Here is a 12895-nt window from a genome sequence, read left to right on the forward strand (position 1 = left end):
TAGATAGAGATAAACTTTAAACAGCAATAATGTACAGCAAAGTAAGATTTACAAATAAGTCAACATGACTGAAATGGTCAATTGACCCCCTAAGGAGTTATTGTCCTTTATAGTCAATTTTTAACAATTTTCATAAAATTTGTAAATTTTTACAAACATTTTTTACTACTGGGCCAAGTTCATTATAGATAGAGATAATTGTAAGCAGCAAGAATGTTCAGTAAAGTAAGATGTACAAACACATCATCACCAAAACACAATTTTGTCATGAATCCATCTTCTTGCTTTGTTTAATATTCACATAGACCAAGGTGAGCGACACAGGCTCTTTAGAGCCTCTAGTTTAATTTAAATTTGCTAGGATATATTAAGATGTTAACCTTGCAAACAATCTATGTTTCTTTTGTTGTTGGGTATATTATTATCCAGTCAGTTCTATCTCCAATATGATATAAAATCGTATAATGCGTTTTTTCTAGAACAAACAGTTTATATAAAGTTCGTCCGGTCTTGTAAGCGCATTCACGTGTAATTTTCTTGTGAGATTTGTGTAAAATATTATATATCATAGATTTATTTCAGCAATGTTTCGGATGAGTTTCTAATAAACTATTTTTTAAAGAGTTATGACCCTTCGAACATTAATATTACGAAAAATAGTATCGTTAGCGCTCTCATGTTTACCATGACAGATATAAATGAAACATATTTCGTAGGTTTGTATCAGAGCGGTCTCGATCGAGTCTGAAAATCATTGCCGAGCCATTTTATGAGAGTTTTGCCCTTGTAAATATTGATTATATGGAAATTGCATTGTTATCTCTCAAGAGTACAATTCTTGCCAGATATCACTTTATTAAACTTATATCATAGGTTTGTATCAGCAATGTCTATGACAATTACGAAAATAATAGCCAATCAAATATGTTTTACGAGTTATGCTCTTGAAATATTAATTATATCAGAAATTGAATTGCATTTTCTCTCAAACATTCATTTTCTAAGCTAATCATATCAAAAAAGTTTGATAAGTAATTGCCCTTGGACAGATAAAATATGTCCAAGGCAGGGCATATTCGAAATCAGATCCTTTATAACTGTTTCAATATACAGTATATTTTGTTTATCCTCTCATTTCTTAAAAATGACGTTTTTGTATTCTATTTCTGTCGCAGATAACTCAATTTAACTGCCATGTTAAGCACGATTTCTTTTCTTTCTTGTGTTACCTCTAAGTGTATTTCTTATATATTTGTGTAAATATCTTACAAACGTATGCATACATATTCCCTTTTAAGTAATACCGTAAGTTAAATCTTTGTGCTACATAACTCCAATCCAAACCGGAGTGGACGATTATCATGTATTCCCGAAAGGACAATATTTATATCCTGCTCGCGACAGGCAAAATAACACGTTACGATTCACAATTTTCAGGGTTAACATATCAGCAACGGAACAGTGTCGTGTAGTCAAAGAATATCAAACTAAGAAATAATGTTCTCTGTCATGATGACCGTGAATATAAGGATAAAACTTACGTTTTTGTATTGTATATGATAAAAGACCATAAAATGATTATATTTTGGACGTAACACGTTTTCTAATTTGCTGATTTTTGTCTATAAGCTCACAGACATAATTTTGTCATGTGACCGTGACGTCTTCAACAGTTTTTCATTAATTAGTCCTTAAAAATAGAATTTAGAATTAAACTATAAGAAATGACTGTAGTAAATTTGTTTTCTGTCTACACAAAATAAATAAATAAAAAAAAAAAAAAATGGTGTACACTTTAAATTAACTCGCGTAGCACGTTTTTCAGTTTACACAACATTTTTTTATGTTATTTCTTCATAGGCAGATAAAAATATTATAGTCATGCCTTAATTTGTAATGACGTTTACACGTATTTTGATGATTGAGTAATTATCCAAACGTCATACAGCAAACAATTTCAATTGACTTTATTTTGCGGCAATGTAGTATTTAATACACGCATACATACACAATTGCATGCTCTTGTATTGCAAATATAAAAGAACAATTAGTAAACAGCAATTTAATATCCGTCTTACACCGACGAACAAAATCAAATCATCCCACATATTATCCAATTAAGAAACATTACTAAATGTTCATAGCATTTTCGCCTTGTTAATAGACGTCAGGTTAGATTTTTTTTATCCCCATGGCGTCTTTAATGAATCCCCTTATAATTATTTTTTGAAGTATGCTTAGTTTATGTTGTGCGTCTTTTTGATGCTTTATCCTCCGAAACAATTAACAGATATTTGTACCTGATAGAAGACTAACGTTTATCTAAATGGACACATTAAATTAATTGATCAGCTGCTGCTATAGTATACTGCATTGTAACATTTATAATTGAATAGATTTAGAATGGTGAAGAAATAAAATATTTCAATCAATAATTGTCGTAAATGACCAAAGAATGATTAAATTTGACTTAATGTGATGTGATTGTGGAAAAATGTGCTATTTTAAAATCTCTCGTTTTGTATGTTCTGCGAAAGCAAATAAAAATGGAAAAAATATTGAAAAAAAGCAATTACATTTTTTTCAATAAAATTATTAGACGGAGCAATAAAACCCAACCCCCAATTACAAAGCAGACAAATTAAAAATATAAACGATTATCTTATGCCAGCTTTTGATTTATTTAAACATATGATGCTTGTTTCCAAGTAATATTGATACTAAAAGTAAGGCACTGAAAAAAATTGCAATGATTGATGCAAACAAAAACATAAATTATTACGTGTGTAAACTTGATACAATAATTTCTTTTGAGTGGTGACTCGAATGAACAAAGATGAAGTGATAACAATTTAACCTATAAATATATTTCTTGTTAAAACATGATAATAAAGTCTTTACCTCATTTAAAGATATTTTCGTTATAAAAGCAGTGACTTGAAAGATAAGTAACAAAAGAAACTAACTTGCAAGACGTGAAACTCTTGTGAAGTCTGTATTATAAATAATTTTCTACACGGCTGGCATATTATGATGCAGATGTTTTTTTCTCGATATTTTATAGTATGAAATATCAGATATTAGTTAACACGTGTAAGAAGTAGTGATCAAACCAAATGTAAAGTATTTTTCGTTTTATTGATTGTCTTATTAGTATAAATATCTGTATACTACAGAAACAGGGGGTCAATAACTTTTGGAGTTGTGTTCGACAAACAACCATCTCTAAACAGAACATCTCTTATCAGGATTTTTCACAACAATGATTGCGTATTATCGTCGTTACGAGATCAACAAATGCACCGAAGTTCAAATTGGCAATGATTCGGAATTTTTGAAATGAGAAAACAAACGACATTGGATCATAACTTTCTTAGAAGTGAAATAAGGTTTCTTCTTAAACCGTTGAGTTTGAAATACATTAAAATTGATTGTTTGGACCGAGTAACTACACTGCTAAACAGGAATTGCATAGCATAACTGGTATATGGATAACAGGAAATCAAAATTAATTATATGAACCGAGTAATTGCAAGGCAGAATAGGAATTGTAAAACATAACTGGTATATTGATAATTTAAGATGTGATTTGCGAATTTTGAAGTTGGGAAACAAAAATGAACAACAGTTTCACAAATGAAACTTACATTTCTGAACAAAAGATTTCTCATTTTTTACAAACTATGTTCATATTCCTGTATTCTGTAATCGTAGTAATAGCTATAGGGGGAAATAGTATTGTTTGTTATCTAGTGTATGCGTACAAACGGATGAGAACTATTCCAAATTATTTTCTTGTGAATTTAGCCATAAGTGATATAATCATGGCGATTTTCTGTATTCCGTTCACATTTGTGGCCAATCTTTTATTAAACTATTGGCCCTTCGGTGAAACTATGTGTCCTTTAGTGAGTTATTTACAAGTAGTAGCAGTGTTTCTGAGCGCTTATACATTGGTTGCAATGAGTTTTGACCGCTACATCGTCATTGTGCACCCTTTTAGACCACGAATTACTACAAGAAAAACCCTTTGTGTTATCATTATAATCTGGATATTATCTTTATCTATACCCATTCCAACATTAATCAAATCAAAAGTGCAATATTATTCAAACACAAGTGGCCAATGTTTAGAAACATGGGATAACAATCACACTTTAATGTATGCCTACAGTACAGGAATAATGGTATTACATTTTTTCGGACCATTAGTTGTGTTGATATTCTGCTATAGTAGAATAGGATATAACATTTGGAAGAAAACCCTTCATGGAAATGATGAAAATAAAAGACGATTACAGTTAGCATCAGCAAAACAAAAGGTGAGTACAACGAAAATTGTAAGATCTCAAATGACGTCCAATTTGCGAACTTTAAGATATTAATTGACTGTTTTAAGGTCATAGGTACTCATATTTCTCTTCTTCATATAAAAAATTCATGCAAATGTTTTCTCCGTGAAATGATGATGTGATATCATATGTTTTCCGAAAGGTGTCTGTTCGTGATAAGAGATAATAAGTAGGCAATTAGGCATCTTACAGTGAGAGATGACAAAAGTTGACCTGACACATAACAGAAATATAATTGGACGAAAACAGAATTTTGATATTGATTAAATTAATAGTTGTATAAGAATCAATGATTTGAAATGTCATACATTTTTGGAGTTGTCTAAGGCCATTCCCGACTGACCTAATTGTGAAATCGACAAAAGTTGAATGCCACTGAAGGAAAAAAAATGCGTTATTTGCTGATCGAAAATTGTTGGGCTAAATTTGAAACGATGTTAATGTAAATGTACACAGCCATGTATCACCATCATTGATGGCGATCCGATGGATACATCTGTTGTAGAGTTGTCACTGACTCAGACGTACTTATATATATATATATATATATATAACCCTTATTTATCTGTATAAACATGATATTTACAGTATTAGTTATCTTAACATATATAATAAATAATGCATTTATCTCTTTAACATTTTAAATATTACTGATTAAATTCTTTCAAAAAAGAGGCATTACTTTTTCGATTTTCAATTATTAACCTGTGCCAAAATCGTATGCACAATTTTAGTAAAATCTACGACATAGCCCATTTACTGTAACTAAACTTTAAAGAGTGCATGTTACACGATCACTTCACATTGAAAAGGAATCAAAACGCAATATGCCAGGCTAAAATTGCCAGAGAACAACAGTACAATAAAAAACTAAAACGAGACATACAAAAGTCATGATTTGAATCTTCCCAAGAGAAATTTAAACGTTGGTGAATCTCATTCTTTTGTACATGACATAACTTTTGAAAGTATAAAAGTAGATGTTGGAGAACCGTAGTGAAGTGGTGAGCGCATCTGACTACTAACAAAAATGTGCCTGGTTCGATCCCCGTTCCCGGGAGAAAATTTCTGGGACCTAATTTTCGACTTTCCTTCGACACTATTTGTGAGTATGGTCTTGAGAAACGATGATGGTCCGTCGGAAAGGGATGATAAATGGCTTATCTGTGTAAAGAGAGAGGAGCCATTATATCTCTTGTACGTAAAAGACAACCTTGTAGATTTCGAAAAAGAGCAGGCTAATGCCGCTACGGGACAGCACTCATACCCGCAAAGTGGAAAGGGATTAATATAAGTTGCAATGACGTGTTTCCAAATCCACCATAAATAAATATTTTTAAACTAAAAAAACTAAACTAATATACTCCAATGAGAAAGCAACCCTGCAAAAAATATAACAAAAACAATATCATAATGTATAGTGCAACATACACTCTCCAACAATAGACATGCTACTCAAAAACAAATAATTTGTTTGAATCTGTGCAGTATTTTCAAGGTGTTTATGGGTTTGATGGTTTATCTTTAATTGATTTCGATTTTAAATAATCAAACTTCTAATCAAACTTCAGGAAAAGAGCTAAATATCAACGCAATAATATTTCCCGATACAATATCTTCAGATTCAACCTTTTCATCCATTTGTTCATGTATGAACACTCTTATCTCACAACTGGTTTTTTAACAAGGAAGTAAAAAGCCAAATGAAAATCAGAAAATATTAATTACGTGTAACATTATTTGATTATTGAGTATTGTGATACGTTTTCTAGTCCTTTTACCCGTTTTTGTCTTCTGTAGAATGAAATTAAAGGATTTTTACATTCGAATATGTGTCGTTCGTATTGGGAAACGAATGAAAATTAGAACTAAATATTGTACATATCCCATCAGCATAAGTCATATTGAAAATTCGTAACTAAGAAATCGTTTCCTAAACGGAAAAAACACGAAATCTTTATTGGAAACATAATGTTGATGAGATTTCAACTAAACGAAGAAAATATCATTTTAGTTGCTACACGGAATTTGCTATAGTTTTTCTAACAAAACCTGATTATCTAAATGCACTATAAAACTTATAGTATGCTGTTTGTTATTCAATAGAATATAAGTAACAATATTACCAAAAGATCTTTCTATACAAACAATGACAACTAAGCAGTAGGTATGTGACAGATTACACATCAAAATTAACACGATGTTTGATCTTCAACGGTCAACATCAGTTACAGCTCATAAAGGGAATGTTATTTACCATATCATCTCAAAGAGTTTAGTTCTATGTTGATTTTGTCTGATAATTATATGGTTCAGTACAGTCCTTTTTACAGCGGATGACCGTGAGGGTATTCCGGTGTATTGCTATCGCCTAGATATCCATTACGTAACTTCCGTTTTTGGTTTTTAACCGATCTATAATTATGATGAATACGTAGACATCATCAAGTGCAAACTGACATTCCTTATCGCTTGTTATAAATTAATTTCTTCAATGAATACTCATCAAATACTTTTTAAAGAAGATTAATCAATAATATATAATGTTTTGTAGTATGTATATACATACAAGTAAAATACGAATGCCTACTCAAATTCATTCTATTAGAAAAATCGAATTATTGCAGAAGAGTGTCCACCATGCATGCACTTGAACTGCACCATTATTAATATAATAGAATAGAATGATATACAAATGCATGAAAATTATATATATAGATGTAGAAAGATGTGGTATGAGTGTCAATGAGACAACTCTCCATCCAAATAACAATTTATAAAAGTAAACCATTATAGGTCAAGGTACGGCCTTCAACACGGAGCATTGGCTCACACTGAACAGCAAGATATAAAGGGCCTCAAAATTACTAACTGTGTAAAACCATTCAAACGTGAAAACTAACGGTCTAATCTATATAAAAACGAGAAACGAGAAACACGTATGAACGACATAAACAAAGGACAATTACTGTACATCAAATTCCTGGCTTAGGACACTTGTCAGGTTCAATCATTTGCAGCGGGATTAAACGTTTTAATGGTACCAAACCTTCTCCCTGTTCTGAAACAATAATATAACTTCACAACATAGAAAAACACACTATAAGATATCAATTAGAAGGCTTAACTCAATCAAAAAAAAATATACACATGTAACTGTTATATACAAGAACTAATGTAATACATAACAATAAACCAGAGTATACTGATTTGTATCACAACATTATAATATTCATTACGGTGAGGTTGAATTCCCTGTCATTAATTTATCATACACGCACGAACTTGTCCCACAAAAAAATCTATCTATACATTAACCTCACTTTCAGGTATAGAGATGTGATTTTTTTTCTGAGACAAGTGCTTGTCGGATCATCCACAAGAACTTGCGGTCATCCGATGTTCAGTACTCCAGTACTTTGATTTGTTACACGCTATTACATCAGATATTTCAAGAAGCTGGTCTGTTTTAGTACTGAGGTGTCAAACTTTTATTTTCTCTGATCTGTGTGAATTTCACTACAAAATGAAACTCATCTTCAATGATTCCTCGAATTACATAGATGTTATAGTTTACGAATATCTCCTTTTTTTATTGGAACACTTTTAAACACTCAGATTCATTAGAAATGTTTTACTAACTATAGGGTAATAATCGAATAAGAGTCAAAGTGTTTTATATATTTTATCATCGAAAGTTTTGAAGTAGCTTTATCTTTCAGGAAATTGTTGAATATGCGAAAATAAATGATGTGTGGCTATTCTGTTACAATTAAAGTAAACAAATTGTTAAGCATGGTCTGTACGAATAACTTTGTCATCATGATACAATCAAATAGAACTGACAAAGAACTTAGGCTACAAAACATTCTATAAAAAAGTTCGAAATAGTATTTAACCATAGAACATTTTCAACATACGTTGCTATAATGCTTGAGCAAATACGGAATTCTATTTCGCTGTCTAGACAGAAGTTTCGACCGCTAGATTAAACCACGCAACTTAACATATACATGCATAGCTAAGGGATACTACATGTACAAAGTTATTCAAAGTTGCCTTATTTATGAACAAGTTTTTACTAAATTTAAAATGAAATATTTTTCATAAGAGAACAACTGGTCATACCTTTATATTCACAGATAGATAGGTCTGAAGATTTATCTTGAAGGTATAAATGTAATCATCATACTCTTAGTCATTTGATGGACCAAAAAATCTTGAATTTCCGATTTTGTATAATTAAAACCTTTTGATTTACATTATTCCTTTTATGTCACTTTAATCCACATTAATTTGATTACAAGTGAAAATCTGTAATCTTTTACACGCAATCTTCGGTGTCATGGATTCTTTATACCTTCAGCTGACTAAGCAAACTCGCGATATCATACATCCATCAATATAAAACTTTACAAGGTGAAATTGAAGATAACAATGCATTGATTGATCACTGATAATCAATCATTTGAATAAAAGTAAATTGAACAAAGAATTTTACTACTAAGTTGTAAGTCTTAAATGCATTCGTATGATAGAAAATAGAAAAATTGTTATTATTAATGTATTTACATTTTCAATAATGTCACACTACTTAGGATCGTACTGAGTTCGTGGTAGATTTATGCTTATTGTTAAAGGTCGTGCGGGGACTTATAATAGTTCCTTACTTTCTACGTCATTTGTTCTCTGGTGGAGAGTTGTTTAGTTGCAGCCATACCATATCTTTTTTATAATGAAAAATCAATACGGATATTGAATCAACCGTTTATAAACGTGCACGCATTTTAGTCCGGCCGATTGGTGCAGATATAGAGCAGAATTGCTCACTTGATGAGGAAAGCATGAAACTTTGCATAGTAGTTCTTGGTTATATACCTATTGATTTCAGCTATGGACCCACTCTGAAAAATCCAATATGGCAGCCATTTTCAAGATGGCGGAAAAACGGTATAAATATCAAGATTGTCCCTAAGGTATTCTATATAATTTCGGAAATTAAAGTAATGACTCTTTAAAAATAGACTTCGTGTTCTTGAATTTGTTATCAATTAATTTTAAAATATAAAAAAAAAATTGGTTATTTCTATAACAAATACATTTGCAAATATGGCTGCATATATATACAAAAACAAATAGTCAAATTCAAAATGTTGATCAATATGTTACATGTTATTGTAATTGTTCTTTAAAAACTTTCAGTTTTAATGATTGGAATGAAATAGGTTGAAACGAGTCGATTGAACGTTAATATAGGTCGGTTAAATGTGGTGGAATAGTAGGTAACTCATCTGAACTTTGAGGCAGTGCAGAGGGCACCTTGTCTCGGGTCTCTTCAATGCCACGTCTTACGTCACTTATCGCGTTTTCATCGTCCAATTATTCTATGTAATCAATAGGTGTACCTTTTTTCAGGCGGATTAGACGATTGCCATCATTTAAAAGGATTAAGGGGCAACTATTTCCTTTTCCAACTACGTGCGAAACCTATTCGCAATATTCAGCGAGCATGGTCCTAAAATGCACTCCTGGTCAGCATTTTTATTAGTTTTAATGGTAACAGTTATTTCTGAGTTTGGCGGAACTGTGATGGTTTGTTTTATGCAAACTTGCTGAGTTAAAATCTCGTTTCCACTGTTACATGTGTTAACAAATGCCGCATTTATCACTTCATTATTGATTGTAAGTGTGGGAGTCCTCAGGTTTATCACTGCTCTAAGTGTGTCCAAAATATCTAGCCTAAGTATAACATCGTCTGTTAATGGCTCTTTGCACACATCCCATTATGTGTTTACTCTATTAATGTCGAGAGTCGTTCTTTATAATCTACCCAATAACAAGCTGTTAACCCAAACCACGTAGCGTTACGGTCTCCAAATCTCCATTTCTGCCAGAATCAATTTCTCAGTTATCATTGCAGCAGTGTCCACAATCATGCTCACATTCTGGTCATGTATATTACCTCGTACTGCTAAGCTCTTTAAAATGGTTCGTCTGATGACAATATCGGACGAGGCCGTGGGCCTCTGTTCAATTTTGTGATGAGGTGATGTTTCATGGCCAATAGACATTGGAATAGTGCGTTGGCCTGCTGGCCCTAACCTTTGCTGTGTAAAGATTCCATTGTTGGGTTGCACTTTGATTTGCTCCGTATCCCGGTGAAGGTGACCGTTGTCTGAAATAACCGGGATTTCTGGAGTTTGTCGATGGAAATGCTAACCTTTGTCTTTAGGGACTATATGATCTCTAGCTTAGTGAGGTGTGTTTATTCTTAGCTTAGTGAGGTGTTGTTGGTTGGGTTCGTGTTGTTTATTCTTTAGTTTTCTATGTTGTGTCATGTGTGCTGTTGTTTGTTTGTTTTTTTCATTATTAGCCATGGCGTTGTCAGTTTGTTTTAGATTTATTGTTTCTTCATTCATGCATCAACCAAGATGAGAAAACTATAAATAAGTAAATTGAGAAACAAGTCCTGGACGAGATGGAACAGCTGAGTTTCATTTTTATGTTCTTTTTCGAGAAATACCTGTTGCAGCATAAATAGAAAATCGCGTTACAATAAATCTGTTCAGTTATTGCATCCCACTAAATATTTTCATGATATAGAACTGATCGACATTTTAATGACTTCTCCAGGTCGCCTCTTTATTGTTTAATGAATTTTATCTTAAGCACGCACACTGAGCAGTAGGATCCATCAAGCTGTCTTCTGTAATTAAACAGCAATTTTATTTAACACATAAATCAACTAGAATTGGACACCGAGAATAAAAGTTAGATTTACGTGAAAATTATTCGACAAGTAAACATTACTTGAATTACAACATTTCTTGATTCTTAAGAAAGACCAATATAACACTTAACGGTATATGTACGTAAACAATATGAATTGTAGATCGATTGGTATACATTTCAATGAAATAGGAGTTTTAAATTGGTTTCAGAAGGTAAAAAACGTACATAGGTTCCGAATATATTTTAATGGCCTATACTTCTTAAAAAAATCTTCCTCACTTTTCTAAATGAACTAAATTTTTGTAGCATTCACGGGTCTTTCAACGTTTTCACTTTCATTTATCGCATATATGTATTTTGAAATATAAGATATGAAATAATAGTGTGTTATTACTTAGTGTGCTGCTATTTAGTGTGTTGTTAAAATCCAATTTGACTTGATGATTTTTTTTTACAAGTTTTCAAATATAAGCTACGTCAATTGAACTCTGTTGGAAAGTTGTCTTCTTGGTAATCTTGCTACATGTCCCTGATTTTTAAGATTAATTTAATCAAGTTTGTTAGTTCTGTTTTCTGTCGTCGGGGGATATGTCACTAAATGCGTGTGACGTACGCTGTTATAAAACTGCTTACTTTTCAAATCAAATTATTTTAACGTATCAATGTGATCATGTGAATAAATTATAAAACACATCTAATATATTATATACGGAGCCTCGATAGGGACATGCAAAGAAAAAATTATATTGTGCGCACAACTTAAATGTATTGTGCGCTCAAAATCATATATTGTGCGCACAGAATAATATAATGTGCGCACAGTTTAAAGAAATTGTGGGCACAGTTTAAAGAAATTATGGGCACAACTTAAATATTATATTGTGCGCAAAATTTAAATATATTTTGTCCACAACTTAAACATATTGTGCACACAACTTAAATATATTGTGCGTAAATTTATTTAACCTTATACTTTGTAGGGAGCTTTAATGTCTCCTTTTGAAGGTGACAGAATGGAGAAATTCATAAGATTTTCTTTTAAAATAGGACTAGATTACATGGAAATACTCGAACATTTTGCAAAACATCATCACTGCATTTTTATCGACACCTGACAGGATTACTGAATGAGTTACGTTTATTTCGTCTGGAACTTGGTTTGTTAACAGATGTGTTGGAAACTGCCACTTTCTATCAGTGTTTATTGGAACGGTTTGAAACAGACTTGGCTATAGAGCAAGTACACTATCGAACTTATGTAGACTTTGATAATGTGGTTTTACCTGTTTTCTTGTAACAAATTTAAAACTACTATTTGGACTTATGTATTATACTTCATAAAACTGAAATGTTGCTCAATTCAAGTCATACTATTATTTTAAAAACCCTGAAACCATTATAGGTAAATCGGGAGGAAAGTACAACAATATCATACATCCAAAGATAATATATTATGTTCGCTTGTATCAAACATGTCAAATGTTTATGCATTACGTTATAGCTCTGACATTTAGCAATCATGGTTCGAATATCTATATCAGTAAAATTAAACATACAAATCGTTTTTATGCATTTACTCAATTTTTTTATTCAAGTATTTCAGACAAATGCATATTGAAACATCCCTGGATATGTTCAATAATTCCTTTTAACTGATTTCACGATTGAAAGAGTGCATTAAAATTTTAAGTCATCAACTGTAAACTTTATCTTATCTTAACAGAGGTTAATTCTTTACTTATTATGTAATGGATTAACTTTTGACAGGAAATCATACCTGATTTTATAGAGATAACTTAAGATCAAACTCA

General features: G+C 31.6%; 1 protein-coding gene across 1 annotated transcript in view; it reads left to right on the top strand.

Moving 5' to 3' along the window:
* Positions 1-3103: 3103 nt before the first annotated feature.
* LOC143046714 (RYamide receptor-like) overlaps positions 3104-12895 on the top strand; it is a 61615-nt gene continuing 51823 nt past the window's right edge. Inside the window, exon 1 of the mRNA XM_076219813.1 lies at positions 3104-4322. Within this exon, the coding sequence (XP_076075928.1) occupies positions 3618-4322 (705 nt within the window). The 5' untranslated portion in view covers positions 3104-3617. The remainder of the gene's footprint in view (positions 4323-12895) is intronic.

This window comes from Mytilus galloprovincialis, chromosome 9 (assembly GCF_965363235.1).
Source record: "Mytilus galloprovincialis chromosome 9, xbMytGall1.hap1.1, whole genome shotgun sequence".
Taxonomy (NCBI): domain Eukaryota; kingdom Metazoa; phylum Mollusca; class Bivalvia; order Mytilida; family Mytilidae; genus Mytilus; species Mytilus galloprovincialis.